This window comes from Manis pentadactyla, chromosome 11, assembly GCF_030020395.1.
Source record: "Manis pentadactyla isolate mManPen7 chromosome 11, mManPen7.hap1, whole genome shotgun sequence".
NCBI classification, from domain to species: domain Eukaryota; kingdom Metazoa; phylum Chordata; class Mammalia; order Pholidota; family Manidae; genus Manis; species Manis pentadactyla.
In genome coordinates, this window is record NC_080029.1 from 97,857,462 (window position 1) to 97,876,030 (window position 18,569).

The 18,569-nt window shown below is 36.3% G+C and overlaps 1 protein-coding gene across 2 annotated transcripts in view; it reads right to left on the bottom strand.

The window, feature by feature from the left end:
- The window catches only part of CEP152 (centrosomal protein 152), an 84,702-nt gene that overhangs the window by 16,351 nt on the left and 49,782 nt on the right, over window positions 1-18,569 (bottom strand). For both annotated transcript variants that reach the window (XM_036924516.2, XM_036924515.2), the window contains 7 exons: window positions 16,140-16,268; window positions 15,418-15,527; window positions 14,538-14,666; window positions 14,269-14,404; window positions 8,297-8,578; window positions 6,037-6,168; window positions 2,158-2,805 (listed from right to left, as the gene is read on the bottom strand). In XM_036924516.2, the coding sequence (XP_036780411.2) occupies window positions 2,158-2,805; window positions 6,037-6,168; window positions 8,297-8,578; window positions 14,269-14,404; window positions 14,538-14,666; window positions 15,418-15,527; window positions 16,140-16,268 (1,566 nt within the window). The remainder of the gene's footprint in view (window positions 1-2,157; window positions 2,806-6,036; window positions 6,169-8,296; window positions 8,579-14,268; window positions 14,405-14,537; window positions 14,667-15,417; window positions 15,528-16,139; window positions 16,269-18,569) is intronic.

Here is an 18,569-nt window from a genome sequence, read left to right on the forward strand (position 1 = left end):
CCAGGCAATGAAGAGGGTCTGAGGCTGAGGCCAGAGGGCAGCCTATAAAAGCTGAACCCTAAGGGAGCCGGTGTTGCCTACTCAACCTGGAAAAAAGCCAAGATGCCAAAAAGGGCGGGAGCAGCAGCCTTTCTGTTTTAGTTTGGACTTGAATTTGGTGATACGAAAAGACAGAACATCCCTAGTTTGTCTGAAAAAATCAATTGTTTCAGTTGATACTTGTTTTCTTTTACCCATTATGAACTGTTGCATTAATACATTTTGATAAAGTATTCATTGTCTTGGAAACTGTACTTTTAATTTATTGCATCTTCCTGTTTAAAAAAAAACTCCTGATCATCTAAGTTATTTTAGTGAGGACTTGTTTTATAGATTCTGGTTGTTTTTATCTGTTCTAATTTTCATTAACAGTTCCAAACACTACAAATTTAATCAATTGTAAATCAAAGTTCCTCGCTTTTATGGCACCTATATTGCAAACTTATAGTCACTGCTGCATAGTCATTGCTTCACCTCAAGGGCCTGAGCCAAGTAGCTCTAAAATGGCAGACGGTCAAGCATTTTTCAATGAAATGCCACTCTATTCTCAGAAACGGAATCTGGTCCCACCAAACAAAAGCTGCAAAAGTCTAAGCGCTTAGCCAAGTCATGTGATTCTGCCTCCACAGACATGAGAGCCACACTAAGTCATACAGATGATCTTACACTGCTTGCATAGTTCTAAGTCCCACAAAAAGACCCCGGGTTGATTATATATTAATAGTAGGAGAGAGGTGTGTTTTCTTGATTTTATAGTAGAGATTACCTTTTCAGGAGAGAAAACTTGAAAGCATGTAACATGATTTTATCATCATTTCTCATCCTTAAAACCTATAATAAAATTCCTCTTTTTTGAATTATCTATTTTTTCCAAAAATTCTTAATGAAGTATTATAAGTAGTATTCATGGGAAGTGATCTTGCCCAGTTATTTATACACTGAAAGCAACTATTAAATAGTGACATCTTTGTGAAGTCAAAAATAAAAATATCAAATGGAGTAAACTGGGAGGGGGCAGACTGGTCTTTCAGTCCCTTTGGCTCTAAAAGTCTTACTCTTTCAAATGCAGGACACAGAAAGACCAAGCTGTCATTCATATCCTACCAAACCCAAGGAATTAGACAGGCCAGGAATTTGTATTTTCTTTTTCAGATGAGCAGATATAATATACAATTACCTGTGGTAATAAACTACCTAGCCCCAAGTGTGGGACCAGAACTCAGACTTTTTCCTAGCTTTCCTACTCTTTCCAGTACGTATGAAGACCAAATGCTCAATGGTGGCCTTGAAAAATCTTTGATCAGGATATCTTATTGAAACTTAATTTTTATGCCTCAATTCTATCAGAAAACCTTACAATACTGGCATTTTTTTTTCCTACCTCTAATTCCAAATGTGGAAAATGGATGATCACAATGCCTAGAATATCATTCTGGATTTTTCATGCATACCTGATTTCATTAATCATAGGAAGCATGACTCTGGCTTTCTCAGATCTTCCACACAAACTAAAAGCTGGTGTCACAGTACATACGCAAGTAAAAGAACCCAATCATTCACTTTACATGCACACGCACGTCCGCCAACCAAGCGGGGCTGCACAGCTGTGTGTGAAGCGAGCCTTTCCTCTACTGGCTTGTTTCTGCATCAATATTCCTGTACTTCTTGGCCTTTTTTTTTTGCCTATGTGAGATATAAATTCTTTGCGGGCAAGAAATAGGCCTCCAAACTCTTTAGAAGCTCTTCAGAAACCCTAATTTAATATGATACATATTTCTTGAAGTGGTCATGCCTCAAAAACAAAAATAGGAATGAGAGCTATTCAGTTTCTGAAATCTGAGGCCCCTCAAAGAATAGCTTATATTTTTTAGGAAAAAGAGCCCTAGAGGCTAAAAGCTTTGCCTCTTATTTGTGGCACTATGAGGTAAAGCTTTTTTGATTAAAAAGAAAAGCAATCCTTTGGATTTGCTACAAAAAGTTTTTTTAAACCCCAGGTAAAAAATACAAGTCTTATATTTCTTAAGCTGTAAATGAAGAAAGGAAAAAATACCATATATATAATTTCTACAGTCATCCTTGGTGTTTAATAACAGCTCTTTTCACTTATCAGGAACATACCTTTTCCCATTCTAAGTTGGCATTTTCTATAAATGGGGAAAGTATATCTTGAAATGCTTTCTGTATGCAGACCTTCAGTTTTTCAAAATACTGCATGGACACCCATTTTGAAGAGCAAGTTGACACAAGTTCCAAAAATTCCTTGTTCTCTGAATCACTGACATGCTCCTTTGGGGCATCCTTTAGGAGGAATTCCAGCACAGTCAGGATGTCTTCCTCATACTGACAGATTTCCAGTTGGATCCGCCTGGCTTCCTGCATAGCCCATTCTCGATGACTCTGGTCTAGACATGTTCGCAATTCTGTCTCCTTCTCAAGAAGCAGTTCAGTTTTTTGTTTCACAAAGTCTTCTTTAGCTGCTGCAAGCACCTCATTAATTTTATTTCGATGATCATCTAAAAATTGCCGGTAATCTTGGTCATTTTGTTCTTGAATTCTGTGGATTTCTTCTTGCTTTGCTTTGGTCCATTCACTGCGGGCCTTCGCCAACTCAGCCCTGACAATCACAGGGACTTCCTCGCTCTTTAACTCAAGCTCTCTCTGAAGTGAATGAATCGTCTCTTCCAGTTCCCTTCCAGGTATCACATTCTTCTCATTTTCAAGTTCGCTTTTCCATTTTGCTTTAGCTTCAGAAACAGCAAAGGATACCTAACAGACATAATAATGAATGTACATTTTAAATTCTTCATAATTTTCCTCATTAATAAAAATACTAAAGTAATTATTTGGATTCACTTCTGAACTTAGTAAGAGATTTAAAATCAAAATTAAGAAAAAGAAGTGAAGATAGATAAGACATTGTTCCTAAAATATACTAACAGTATACTTAAGGATCTTTTCCTTCATTTTAAATCACCTAGTATTTTAAGTCTTACGTGATTTAAAAAATGAAACATCCTTTTGAACCACTGTGTTGTATATTTGCAAACAGTCTAAGATTGTATATCAACGATCCTTCAATAAAAACAATCAGCTACTTCATGGGAACTTAAAATTTAAACTGACCCCCAAAATATATAATTGTATAATTATCCAAAACTAATTTTATAAACACAATTGTTAGTTTTTTTATACATATGCAGTCTCAAATTTTGCCTCGTCCTCAACAAATAAAGTATCTTTCAATGAAGCAAAAGCAGCCTCAAAAGGAAATCTTACTATTACTTAGGAATATAACATATGCCTGTATAATAACTTGCTGACAAACTATTATATTTTAAAGCAATTTTAGTGGTTGGAGCAGTTCATTAAATGACAGTACCAAACAGAAAAAGTTATTTTTCCATTAATCTGGAATTTTTTAATAACAGAATAACAAGGCTAGGAGATCACAGAAAACAACAGTACAGAATCAAAAAGTAATAGAGAATCCAAACTCCCGGGCTCTAGCTCTAACCCTGCCTTTGATCACAGAGGTGGCCTGGCACGGTGCTTACAGAACAGGTGCTGGAGAGACACTGCTAGAATGAATGTACTGGCTGGGGGACCACAGACCCATTCTTCAGTTTCTTTGAGCCTCAGTTTCCTCATCTATAAAATAGGGGTAATTATGACTGCTCACCTGATGAAGCTTTCTTTAGGATTAAATGACAAAGGAGACTATGCATTTAAAACACTTAGTCTGGAGCCTGCCAGATAATGACTCGATAATATTAGGTAGTCACTGCCACTTTTGTCTGTATGGCCTTTAAGTCACTAAATCGCTTCTGTACTTAGTGTCCTCACCAATATAGTGGGCAGATTGGGTAATGACTTTGAGTCCTTTTTACTTCTAATATTTCCTGACTGAATTCAAAGAAGGACACAAAGTTCAAAGAAGTGGGCATCAGCAAAGGCTTGGCCTAACAACTGTAACTGCTATTACTCAATACTGTAGATATGCTCTGGATGTTGAGATAGACGGTCTGCTTCCTAAATTTCTAGCTATTACATAATTTTGCAAACATCTTCACCTATGTAGATTCTTAAACACATTACATACTTTTATTCAATCATGTGTGCTCCTGAATAATTTTGAATTGCACTGAAGTTTACTAAGGAAACTAAGACGAGTTTTACAAAAAAATTCACAACAAAATTCTTTTGCTACCAGGAGAATAATTCAGTAGCAATCTACCCAACAGAATCTCTAGGAGGAAAGCCTGGGAATCTGCTTTAACAGGACTTCCAGGTGATTCTCACGCCCGCTGAAGTCAGAGGAGCAGCACACTGTCCTCTGGTTTCTGTATTTCTGCATTCACATACAGTCGGGCCTTCTGTGTTCTAAGGAAAGATCTCTTGCCAATTTTATTTTCTATATTCTACCCAATTTATTATTCATGACTTTTGAGCTCTGAGACATATACGCAATACCTCATACTGTTTCCTCTTTTTCCCTCTTAAGTTTCCTTTTGAAATATTTCAACATATTAATATAGAAAATAATGTAACAAACACCCATGTATTGCCACATAACTTAAGAATAATATTGAAAGATTTTTTTTTATGCTGAATTATTTCCTTAAGTAATGTGTGTAGTAAGATTATGAATACAATGTACAAATCATTTATAATGTCTGTTACACATTATTTTCCAAAGTGGCTGTGACATGGGAAGAGTAGTATATGCTTGTCTTTGCAATCTATTATGTTTTGTATATTACAATTAAGAAGAGGGTATTTATACATATGGCATAAAATAGAATCTTAACTTTGCGATTTGGACTTCTCGTGAAGACTATGTGTTCTTAATCCTTGGTACAACTTTCTAAAGATTCTTGTTTTTCTTATATATTTGTATTATTTTTCTTATCATCTATTAGTATTAATGTTTCTGTTTGATTAATTTATTTTCCTTATTTTTATTATCCCCTCACATTTGTTTTAATTACAAAAACCAAAAAGTTTTATGTATTTGTACATATTTTATCCTATTACTTTATCTTTCTTTGCTCTGGTGTCCATTGCCTCAACATTGAATTATTGTGATACGGATTTGAAATACTCAATTTCTTTTTCTTGTACCACATTTAAAAATGTTTAACTCCTTAATCAACCTAGAGTTTCTTGTGATGCATGGTGTAGGTAAGCAATTTTCCAAAGTATCTGGCTATCATAAAACTGTTTATTACAGAAAATGCCTCATTCCCTTGTTTTGAAAGAACTTATTAAGCTTTTATCATAGTTGGACCTATCTCTTAAGTCTGCTTAGTACTGAATGAAAAAGAATTCTATTTTTGTGACTCAACACTGCCTGAATTGTTGCTTTCCAACATACTCTATTATGTGTTAGGCCTGGACTACTATTTCTTTTCCAGAACATTTAAAAAATCTCTAGTCCTTTTGGATTTCCAAATAAATATTAGAATTACTGTGTCAAATTTCAAAACTATTTTCAGTTTATTGGCATTTTGATTGGAATTGGTTTATACTAATAAGTTGGGAGAAAATGGTTATAATATCTGATGTTTCTAGTCAAGGAACATGACATCTCTGGAAAGGAGAGTTGGCTGTACACCAAGGAGAATATGTTGTAAGACTACTGACACAGCAGAGAAGACACTCTTTAAGCATGTGAATGGATATTGTATAGCTAATAACAAACAGGTAAATAACTTTCCTCAATTTCTCCTAAAGATAGGGCAAGACAGAATGGGATTTGATTTCACAAATATGGTTATCTTCCTGATTATGAGAGTTTCAAGACTCAAAATATATATATTGTCTTCTCAACAACGTGATGATAAGAAGAGATACTACTAGCCAAGCCCTGAGCTAATGCATAACGTGTATTATTACATCTAATCCTTCTACAACACTGTAAGTATAATTCTTGACTGAGATGAGAGAAGAGGTCAGGAGAGACGCCCTCCTGAAGCTTCTTTCTGCGAGAGCTCTTACCCGTTTGGCCACAGAGACCTCTTGTTGTTCTTCCCACTTCTTCTGTTCGGCTCTTACACAGGCTTTATACTCCGCAAGCTCAGGCAGTTCTTCCAGCCATCGATGACGAGCATTTTGCACAGCTGTTTCTACCTGCAGGATGTTGCAAAAGAAAGAGGTAAATTGAGGTATACAATTTCAAGAATAGCCTATTTGCAAATAACAATTATGATTTCATGTGTTTTACATGGTACTGCACTACTTTAGTTACACTGACTTCAAGTACCTCACCTTATCCCAAACAGCAGATTCTAATCCTTCTGTTCTAAAGTTCCCATACTGATCTATGCAAATGCTACAGCAAGAAGTGGAAATCTATAAGTATTTGATGGTCAGTACCATTATTATAAAGCTTTATGCAAAGTACCAATTAATATTTCCAAAAAATTCCTATTTATCTTGGGAAAAAGAAAAAGATATGCAGGAAGGCTGCTTGGTATCAGCTGCTATCCAGTCTGAACACCCACCAGCTCTTCAGTGTCCTCAAGCCCTAAACATAAACACATGCACACATGCAGAGCTGATGTAAGTGGCTGCATTTCTCACTAAAATGCTAAATACATTTACAGGAAAATTCCATGCATTTAATAATTGCAAGTAAGATAAAGCACCAGTACAGTGTAGAGCCTTGTACCTGACAGATTCTCATGCTGTCAAAAATGAGCTTGTGACCAAAGAATGAGGGTGATACATCAATTCGGGCAAAAATGTAAGACTTGATAAATTATGAGGTTGAACTGGTTGTAAATACATTACAAAGTACCAGAAGATCATTTGTTAAATAATCTTTCCTTATGTCCTTGTTTTGAAATACACACAGATACATACATACATATATCATATATATGTATGTCCTTGTTTTGAAATACACACAGATACATACATACATATATCATATATACACCAAAAGCAGAGCTGATGTAAGTGGCTGCATTTCTCACTAAAATGCTAAATACATTTACAGGAAAATTCCATGCATTTAATAATTGCAAGTAAGATAAAGCCTCTATAGGAATTTATATTCCTTAAAAAGTTACTACAGACATTTCCTTTCTACTATTCCATGCTATTTGTTTTTCTTCACAAGATCTGTAATTGCATAAATACCAAAGCAGCTTCTTTAAACATGTCTGACTGTAGAACATTTTCTCAACTCTATTCAAATATAGCAAATGTCAGAAAATTATTTAATTGATTGAAGATGTCCTTGATAACATTACATATATTTGCCTATGTTTCCATACTTTAAAGCTTCTTTGTAGAATCATATAGAATTAACAATAGGCAGAATTCCAAGTATTTACCAAAAGCCGAGTATATTTTTAAAAACTTTACTTCAGATTTTCTAATAAGTAAATAGATCTAAAATAATAAATACACAATAAATAATACTATATAAGGTTCAAGGACCTGAGGGCTAGAAACTCTGTCAGGTGGTGTGTGAGCTCAAAACTATTTTAAAAACAATGTTCAGAGCTCATCCATCCCTTTATTACCATTCTTTCATGTGTAAATAGAGCTTTACACAGGCTATATGCTATGCAATGTGTCACTGCTGTGGCAGCCAATGGCAAGTTGACTTAGTATTCTTGTATTTTAAAGATTTTTTAGATTTATTTTCCAATACAGTAAATAGATATAACCTACACAAACTAAAGCTCTTGGGAGTCTTTGATTTTTAAAAGTGTAAATGCATCCTAAGACCAAAAACTTCAAGAATCACTTAATGGATAACAGAGATAAAATAAATAACTCATCTTTATTCTGCTAACACAGAGCTATACTTCCCTCAGCAGATTCAGCTCCGTAAGTCTCAACACAAATATCGTTAAACACTTTATTCGCTTGAAGTTTGCTTATCTCTTAACTACCTTAGTGGAATACTTTCTATAGAGTTAGATGAAAGATTCATAATTAAATTGTGCTTTATTCAGATGCAAAAACCACCATCTTCAACCTCAGGCATCTTAAAGCTGAGACTGACCTCAGAGGAGCAAACATTTTGTAGACTGAAAGAATATATTAAAAAATCTGAGAGGGTGACAGCTTTGTGACAGCAACATAAGGAAGAAAATGTTAGGTACCTCGCAAGAGGTTTTCTACCCTAGAATGCACAAAGCTTTTCAAGTACAAAGTTATGAACAAGTTCAATGGTAGCACTTTACAGCTTTCCATTAATAGTCAGTTCCATTAATTTGGCTATCATAAACCTGCCTATTACCTGTTTGGCAATATTTTCACAATATTTGAGTTCCAATCCGACCTCAAGTCCCTTCGAGCTCCCCTTGCTGGCTGGCTCCTTCTCCTGCTCTAGACCTTCCTGGACCTTCCGCCTCTGCTCTCCCAACATGACTGCCTTCTCCTTCTCGGAAATGACATCGGTGGTGGCTCCTCTGTCAGTTTGGCTGCAACAGTCTGAGGTCTTCTTTTTCATTGCCTTTATAGTTTGATCCAGCTTAGACTGCCACTCCTTTTCAAGTTGTTGAGTAAGTTCTTGCTTGATCTGTTTTCAGAAGAAAAATCGTATGAAGAGAAAAATAGTCAAGCAAGCAAAGACTAGAATAGCTAGCCAAAAAAGTGACCACAGCTGTGTTTGAAAGCCATCTAGACATTGTTGTAGTAAACACATGAGGTTTAGAAATGTAGTCAATGAAAATACATTCTCAAGTAAATCCTGGAAGTTTCTTTTGACCTCATCTATAGAACAGAAATTACATGGAAGATTTAAATATACTGTGTGAGGTCAAGCCTTCTTGCTTTCAAGATGCAACCTTCTGGAAGCTGGGACATTGCCACGGCAAAGGTGGCATGGTTTTTAAAACAAGGGAATGTCTGCTAATAATATGTGTTTTCCATTAACACAAGGCATTCCACACAGTGGACTGGGTAAGTCTAATTAATGAAACTAAAGTTGAATAATCTAAAAAATAGTTTTACTTAAACACGTTAGAATCTTGTTTTATGATATTTAATTCTACTGAGTCACTGTGCATTCAAGATGGGGACATTTTTGGAGAAATGTCTTCATGATTCTTTTCTGCTTTCAACGGTGTAATGAGATAGATCTAAACTAAGCATAGTCTTGAGCAAAACCATGAAATAGCAAAATTTGCTTTTCCCTTTTCCTGTTTCCCATCTCCTGAGTACCTCGGGTTCTCAAACTGCTTCCCTGGCCACCACAGCCCCAGGTTGTATTGATTTACTTGAAATGGACATCTTCTGTAACAGTTTAAGCTTACTGACATCCTCCCAAAAATAGTAGCTGTCTCTCTCATCTCCCTGATAAATAACTGGTTAGCAAATCCAACTAAAAAACAATTTGCAAAAATGTAAAAATAGGGGATTTGCTTTGTGCCTTCCAGAATATACATTTTTATGTTAAGAAATGACTAGTAAAAGAATTTAAGTTGCCAGCATATGATTAATGAAATGGTACTTGTGAGAGGGAATGGGAGATGAGAAGGCCAAAGGTCAGGACAGTGGTCTACTATTGAATCTTGAGGTAGTCCCAAACCTAATAGCAATTTTGTGGACAGGAGACTCTAGTTTAAGTAAGCTTGAAAATTTATTTCACTCCCACTATGTTGTTAAGATCATAATTTGAACATTAACTTTCTAAGAAACTATGAGTATTTGCTATTGTCCTTTGCTACTTAGGTTAACAGAGATAATGTTTTATGCTTCTGAACCTGCCCAGTCATTAGTCCTTTCTTCTAATCCAAAATAGGGGTTACTTATTTGTTAATTATAGGTTGGTCTAGAGTTATCAGAAATCATTTCACAATATGAAATTAGATCGTGGTTTTAGTTTGAGAAATCAAGAAAGTGTTCCAAAACATCTATTATACCCTGAATTGAGTTGAAGAATCAAGAGGTGGAAGTTTTAAAAAATAAAACTTGTGTAAGATGCTAATGGCCAAAATCTGAGAAATAAAATGATGATATATGTACTTGGCAATTAAAAATTATATGTCTGCTCAGAAAATAAATCTCTTAATAGTTAATACTACATTTTAAAACATGGTGACTAGAAAGAAATTCTGGCCCATGCCTCTTTCTGTTCCTTATCCCACTGTGCTTTGGTTAACACCACTTCATTTTCAACCTGCTATTTAACATCAGTTTCTTGTTTCAGCCACTTTTTCTTTTCCATCCTAAGAGTATCTTCTACTTTTCTCCAAGTTCCACTGGCAGTTTGCTTACATATTCTTCTCTTTCCTCCAGTAGCTGTCTCTTTAAACAAAATTCAAGTATCTCTGTACAACACTAATATTCTCTGTTAAATTTATGAAATAAAGGTTAAATGCATATAGAGACAGCAGCAAGAGGACAACAGATATTCCTACATGCTAAACCAGTTAGTTGAAGAAACTGTAGTGTGAAGACCTGCTTACATCTCCAATATTAGGATATAAAATTTACCTGTGGCTGTATTAAAAGAAAAAGCACTAATACAATACATTCCTAGAAGACCAAATACTCTTTTAAAAAAAGTAAAACTGACATTTATGTTTACACCCCAACTATCATGGGACCCATCAGGTATCTGAGCCTACAAAAAATTCACATTTCCAAAAGACCTGTAATCTGACATAAGCCAAAAATTATTGTTCTATCCTAAAAGCTAAGCACCCCATGACAAATCCAGATTAGCATTATTTTGTCATTAGCAAAGACAAAACTTTTTATCAAGTGTCAGTTAAACTTTAATAATTTGAACTATTTAATTCACCATTTTCTATTTATTCTAGAAAGCCAGTTCTGAAAAGTCTAATAAAAATATATTAGGGACCAAAACTATGAGAGTTTCTGTTTGGAAAATGCTGGGGTTTTCGGGAGGTCCCACCAAGATGCCATGAGAAGTCTGAAACGCACAGCCTCCGAGGGCGGCGGAGCAACCTCATGCACCTACTGCCACACGGCGTCACAGCAGTGGCTCTGTGTCTCCTTGGCATTATTTCTGATTCCTGATAATCTGGTTCTGTTTTTTCTGGCTCACAGCTGATCTGGATTACCTCTGTCTTAATTGCCATCTGATTTCTCTACACTACTGGCAAATGCCAAGATGATATCTGTGTTTATTCAGTGTTATGTGATTTTGAAAGATCTCTGGTGGCCGAGGGACCCACTTTGACACAATCAGGTCATGGAGACTACAGCAGTATTAAGACGACTGGATGGTCTCAACCATGTGGTGGAGAAAGTTGTCCAGTGTCACATCATATTTTCACTGTTACTATTTTTGTTTGACTGCAGAAGGAATTCTCATAGTCTTATCTGCGTATGTCTATCATTCAGGAGTTGTTTCCATATATCTGCATTTCCTTTTGACCTAGAGCAGAAAATTGCTATAAATTTTCTGTGTTTGTATGTTTGTGAGTATATCAGTTAGCTTTGCTACATAATAAACCAGACGAAGCTTAGATATTTAAAACAACAAACATCTATTATTTCTTATGATTCTGTGGGTCAGCTGGATGTTGACTGGTCTGATCTCTGCAGGCAACTGGGGCTATGAGGTCTACAACGGCCTCACCCACATGTCTGGTGGTTAGCTTGATGCCTTCTACGGCAATGACTTGGTCACCTGTGTCACCATCCAGCAAGTTATCCCAGATCATTCACATGGTGACAGTCACAGGGTTCCCAAGAGTATCCAGCTTGCAAGCCTCAGTGCAAAACTGCTTTTTAAGCCTCTTTTTACATAATGTTTATTAATTATGCCAAAGTAAGTGATATGGCCAAGATCAGATTCAAGAGATGAGCAGCACACTACCTCTCACTGAGGACAGCTAAAAAGTCACATTGCAGGGGCATGCATTTAGGGAGGGGGAAGGTGTGTGACTATTTTTGCAATACACCACAGTGAGGAAAACTTTGCTTCTCTCTCTTTACAGAGGAAAAATAATAGATTTATTGGGCATAGGAGTCTGCCATCTGAACATACTACAGGAAAATCTAATTCAAAAAGTTTTATCATTAAAGGGAAAGCTGTATTGGGTAGTTTTAAAACATTTAAACTTGTTTTGCATGCCTCTGATGGCAAAACAACTCCAAGAACTGAGTTAGCATTTATTACAATTGTATTAATGTGTATATAGGAATGACATTAGGAATGGGCATGTTCTCATCTTTGCTTGTGGCCTCCACTGATTACTACCGACTCTGAAGGTTCTGTGTCCATGACATTTTTCCCATTCTCTGAACAAGCTAGGTTAACTTGTGAGGCAAGTTCCGTGTTAATAAAAGTTTTAAAATGTGGAATTGAGCTCCCTTTTAACCCACAGCCTGACTCATCAAGTGTGTCAGACAAGGGCACATACGAAACAGGGAAATACACGTTGGGATTCTTGGTGGTGTCTGCCTTATAAATTCTGTTTCCAGACAAGTTCCTGGCCTAATGGTCAACTGCAGGAAAATGGCTCATGCTCTGCAGAGAAGTTTCCACTGTATGAATGTGAAAACACTACCTAGGAAAACAGATTGGCATATGTTGGCTTACCTCTGGAGGACATGAAAAGATTACATAAAATCTCAAATTTAAAGAATGCTCACTGATTGGCTTTTAATGACTACTAAGCTTTCTAGGGCTTTTATAAATCTGAATGAAAAACTAAACAATTCCTAGAGAAGGAAGGACTTAAACTTCTAATACCCTCAGTACACTGGCCATTTCAGTGCGGGGTGGATAGCTTCAAAGGGATAGCAAAGGGAATTTTTTAGGTTGATTGATCTATACATGTGTTGAAGATTTATAGAACTGTGCACCAAAAGAAAAAGAGTTAACTTCATTGTATGACATTTTAAAAATTTTAAAGAAAATTAACATGTAAGGTTTTCTGGGAGGGCTAAAGAGCAGTTCTAACTTTCCTTCTTGCCTCAGTGCACAAGCATTCATGAGCCAAACTATCAGTCAGTAGGAGCTATTAACTGCAACTGACTGATTATATGAGATCCAGTTTTACAGCCAAATTAATTCTTTTAAAAGTACCAGAAAATATATTCCTGAAAAGAATGACCTCTTTGAGAGAGCTACTCTTATGTTCCTGCCAGTTTACATATTTAAAAAGAAAGAAAGAGAAAAGAGAACCACACTAGAGATCTTCTCCCTATTTAAAATTGCTAAAACATGACTGAAAGCTAAGTCCTTCGTTCTTTAGGTAATTTAAGATCCCTTCTAGCTTTCATGCTGCCAGCACTAAAACATCTCCTTATAGAAGTTCTTTTTTTCACCAGATGAAATGTATACATGGCATGTGTTTTTACCATATTAATCTATTCAAAAATAATCAACATAGTAGAAGAACTGAATGCCTCGCCTGCTCTTTACTCTTCTGTTGAAGTCTGTGGCAGCAATAGCTTGCTTTAATATAACTTATTCAGAAACCTCTGTATAGAACATTTATTCAAGCCTTTAAAAATATTTTCTGATCTTGATGCAGGTGGCTTTCAAACTGTGGTCTGCAGGCCGGTCCACAGTGGAAGGGAGAGTCAGACGTGTGTGTGGATGACCCTCCGGCCAGAGCAGGGAAGAATAGAGGAGGGGCGACCGTTCACATGTGACTTCACTCCTGGATACTCTCCAAAGGCAACCTGGAGGGCCCGGGCAGGAGTAAAGCGTGTACTGCAATCCTTAAGCCCCTCCAGCTTCTCTGCAAACTGAGAGCTTCCCTCGAAGAGGTCCCACTCACACTGTGACCTTGCTCCCTACAGCTGCAGGTCACTACCTTCTCCACCCATGAGACCCAAGTTCAAACTCCTGCCCTTCTCCCCAGGAGAATAAAATGGCACTTAGATACTGGGAGAGAAGTGGGTCAGAGGAATATGTTTCTGAGGGAGTATTTTGTGCAGTGTTCACAGGACTATGCAGAGCCACCTAAGTAGCCAACAAACGACTGCAAGAGATCTCTGGGTTTCAAACTCAAAGTGACTTGGGACCACTCTTGCTTATTTTTAGAACTCTTTCTATAAGGAAGAAACACTTTCTTCCATATAGATGCCTTCTACTAAGGTTTTAATAATCATTTCAGTTATTAGTTTCAATATTTATTAGCTATATGAGTGTGATACAGCCCAGAGTAAAGAGGTTCTACATATGCCTTCCCCATTTCACAAGGGAACAAGAGTGTTGGTTTCAATGACAACAGCGAGGACAGAGAAATGAAGAAAACATAACATTAGCTTGTACTGTACCTTCTTCTCCTGAGCCTGCTGCTCCTTTTCAATGGTCCTCCTGAGAGTCAGTTCTAGATTGTCCTTCTCTCTGCACACTTCCAGGTAACATTCTTGCACAGCAGCCATCTCTTTATTCATCTTATCTAAGTCAGACCTTGGATACACAAAACCAGCAACTAAATGAACACAAAAAAATACAAGGACTGCAGAACAAACAGTGTTCCTCTCAACCATGGAATAGGAGAATGCTGCCTCTACGGCTCAAAGGGCAGCTAAACTCCCCTCACCTAAGCTGCAGGCGAGTCCCCTCATACACCTCAAAGAGCTGCTGCTTCTCCAAAGCATGCTTTGCTAACAGGCTTTCACGTATTTGGGCTTTCATGGCTTCATGGTGCTGCTGGTAAGTCCTCTCACACCTAGAAACAGACAGTGAACAGCAGAAATCTACGGCAGAGCCCAGCAATGCTAGAAACACCAAGGTGGACTGGTTTCCCTTCCCTCCTTCCCACTTGTTCCCTCTAATGCAGATTATAATTAAGGTCAGTTTCTTTTTTTCCCCAACCGTAAGTGTAGTAATAATTAATTTTAAATAAATGACCATCTGAGGATCTTCAAAATTTTCTTTCTTCAAATGTTTCCAGAGAAGAATTAAGACTTAAATGTGAGAATGCCCCAGTTCTTCAGAGTTATGTGTTGAGGGCTTCTGTTTATAAAAAATTAATTGAAGTGATAGAAGGTATAGTTCCAAAATTCCAAGTCACCTATAATATTAAACACAAACACTAGCAGTACCCCACACAAGTTATGTTCCAAGAGTCTGTTTCCAAGTTTATGATTTATGATTTGGTATTTAGAAGACATATTCCATCCCACAGATTTCTTCCTTATAAAGAATAACTTCCCAGACTAGCCTTTAAAGAAAACCATTAAGCTATCCTACTTCAATGAACTGCATTTTGGATGGAGTTATAGAACCCAACTCACTACATAATATCATTTACATGAAAGGTGCATTCCAAATTCTAATTTGAGAAGCTAGGGAGACATCTCCTCCAAATCCAAGATCTCAACAGGGAAGATTCACTCTATCATTTCTCTTGAATCTTTTTTGGGGGGAGCAGGGGAAGGGAGCCCAGAGGCAGGCATTAGGCTTCTGTTGGATATTACCTATCCACAGCTTCTTGTTTATCATGGTCAAAATCTTGTACCATTTGTCTCATTTGGTTACATAAACCTTGATTGGCATGTCTCAGTTTTTCTTCAGTTTCTTTAAGTTCCTAGATACAAAAGAATAAAGTGTTTAGAGAAAATAAACATCATTTTCACTGGTAAGTCTGATCTCATTTTTTAGCATCTTCTGTATTTTATCACTACCCTATATAACATTGTTTGAAGTAGTAACATGTTTATAATTCTACAAGAATCTCTTCATGCCTTAAAAGAGTAAGATTCATTTATTTGACAAGTAGCCTTCTGGCAGGACTAAAAAGTTAAAATTTTGTATTTATTTTGAAATGCATGAAAACATTGAACCAGAGAAGCATTGGCTTACTGATGCCTAAAAATAAGTCTTAGAATTCAATAATCTTCACAACTGTATATATAGCAAGGTTTTACTTTTTGGCCAACAGCTGGCCAGGCAAGAAAGAACACCTCCACTAGCCATGCTATTATAGAGACAGGAAACTGGAATTACAAACTTACCTTCTAATGGAACTACTACCCCATGACCAGTAGGAAAGGGAAATCACTGGAATCTTTAATCACCTACTAAATATACATGTATGCTAACTCACACTGTCTCTATGTTTTTTAAAAGTCTATTATATCCTTTGAACTTAATGAGGCCGTGGAAATTCTTACAAAATAGAGGAAATGTTTTTAATCACCTGATTTTGTTGTCGCAAAACTTGAATTTCATTTTCAAGTCGTAGAATATCATCTTTGACAGTCATATCAGAAGTAGAAGAGTCAGGCCATAACTGATTAGTTGGTTTTTCTGAAATATCTGTTTTGGTCTATATGACAAAAAGAAATCAAGTGTTTCAGGTTTTTAAAAAATTCTAAGTACCAGTTTTGAAATAATTCCATACTGAAAGAGAAAATAAAAGAACAGCACAAATAATTCCCATATACCTTTTACACATCATCCCCAAATAAAACCACAGTACAATTCTCAAAACCAGACAACGAAAAAAAAAAAAAAAAAACAGACAATGAACTAGGATGCAATACTATTAACTAATCTACAGATCTCATGCACAATTTTCCACCCTTGCTCTGATGTCCTTACTCTGGCTCCGGATCCAATCTGTAATCCCACTGGCATTTAGTTGCCATGTGTCATCAGTCTCCACCAGTCCAAGTCAGTTCTTCAGCCTTTGTCTTCAAACCCATGACATTTTTGAAAACTACTAACCAGTTATTTTGTAGGATGTCCCTTAAGTTGGGTTTTTTGATGTTATGTCATTATTAAATTCAGGTTATACATTTTTGGCATGAATGGTACTGAAGGGATGTGTGTGCTTTTCAGGAGACATCATGTCTCACCACTGGAGATGATCAATTGATGAAGGTAGTGTCTGCAGGTACCACGATTATAAAGTTACTATTTTTCCACTTATAATTAATAATATGTATCTTATGAGGAGATGCTGTGAGATGATGCACATTCTCTGTCATACTTTCTCCCACTAAGCTCAGCATCTATTCTGTATCTATACTTATTTATTTATATAACCAGTATTAACTCATAAATACATATTTTATTCAGTAAGTACAATTTTTAAGACTCATGATAGGCTTTGGAAAATTATTTCCTGAAGTTGTACAAGTGTACTGCCAGGTAGTGCATAAGAATCTGTCCAACTCTCTTCACCTCTAATGGCGTTGACTGTCTTTAAACAGTCATTGTATTTGATGGGGAAAAGGGTATCTAACAAGGGCTTTCTTTTGCATTTCCTGTATTGCCATCTTAAGGAACCTCTTACATGTCCTCCATTGTTGCTTTTCATCTCTGATATTTGTGTATATTATTGCGTTTTCCTCTTACCATCTGTTTTCCTTATCTATTTTATGAGTTATTTATTCATTGAGGGGGTCACAGAGATTTTGGAAAATTCTCTATTTTATTTGACTTGTTGGTTTATGTATTTACCTCAACTCTGAACTCTCTTCCACAATATTTACAAAATATCCTATACCAAGGTTCATTCTACTCATGGATGGAGACACACAGGTATGTGTGTCTTATTCCTATGCGGGGTGACAGACACCAAGGCTTTGGCTAGGTCTTCCAATTTACAGAGTTCACTTCCTTCAGAGGGAGACTGCTCTGGTTGTTGACTTTCCCCTTTCTACCTGCCATCATTTTTCAGAAGCTAGCTCAGCCAGAAGAGGGGAGAGCTAAGAATATCTACTCTGTTAGCTTCTCTCCAGATTTGGGGGTAGTAATGAGATGTTAAAGGATTTTACTGCCTCATTCAAATGTCTTTCCTTTTTTTAACTTGATCTCCACCTTTTAAAGTTTATGATATTCATTTATGCTTCCCTCCCCACTGGTGAGTTTTTATTACTAGGAATAAAAGTAATATCATACTGATATACTGGAAAATGATTTTCATGACTAGTTATTATTCAGTTTTGACATATTATTGCACACACAGGAACTAGATACTTGTACTTGTCAGCACAAAATCCTCATGATAATCTTTAAAAAAGAAAAAGACCACTTGAATGTCACAACATTTCTAAAAGTGGGATACATCTTCAATGAAACATCTAAATGTATCAAAAATCCATCTAAAAGTATGGAAGACATCTTCAAGAAAACAAGATGTAACACACCAATTCTCACACTATCTCCCTAATTTTTATGTCTAAAAAGATTCTAGCTAGGAATTTTACAAGTTGGCTATTGAACATTACCTGTCAAGTACCTTCAAGTCAGAGTATGGCTTTAACCACAACTTGGGGTAAAGTAATGATTTCTATTGAGTATCAGACACAGAGAGGCCTCTGTGTTTTCACTTATGCTTACAAAAAGTTCAGTGTAGATGTGGGCTCTGACTGTTAGTATGCCTTTACCACATTCTACCTTATTGGCTCTGTTGTTCAATTGCAATGAACAGCACGGTATTTGATCCACTCCCAATTATCACATAGTGCAATGTATGGGCAGACTCCTAATCATGGATTAGCTTAGAAATGTCATAAAGCGGTACTCCTAGGAGTAGTTATATGACATGAAAACAAAAAAAGACCTGTGTAATGATTTTAAGTTGTTCAACATAAGATGGACATAAACAAACATAAAATGT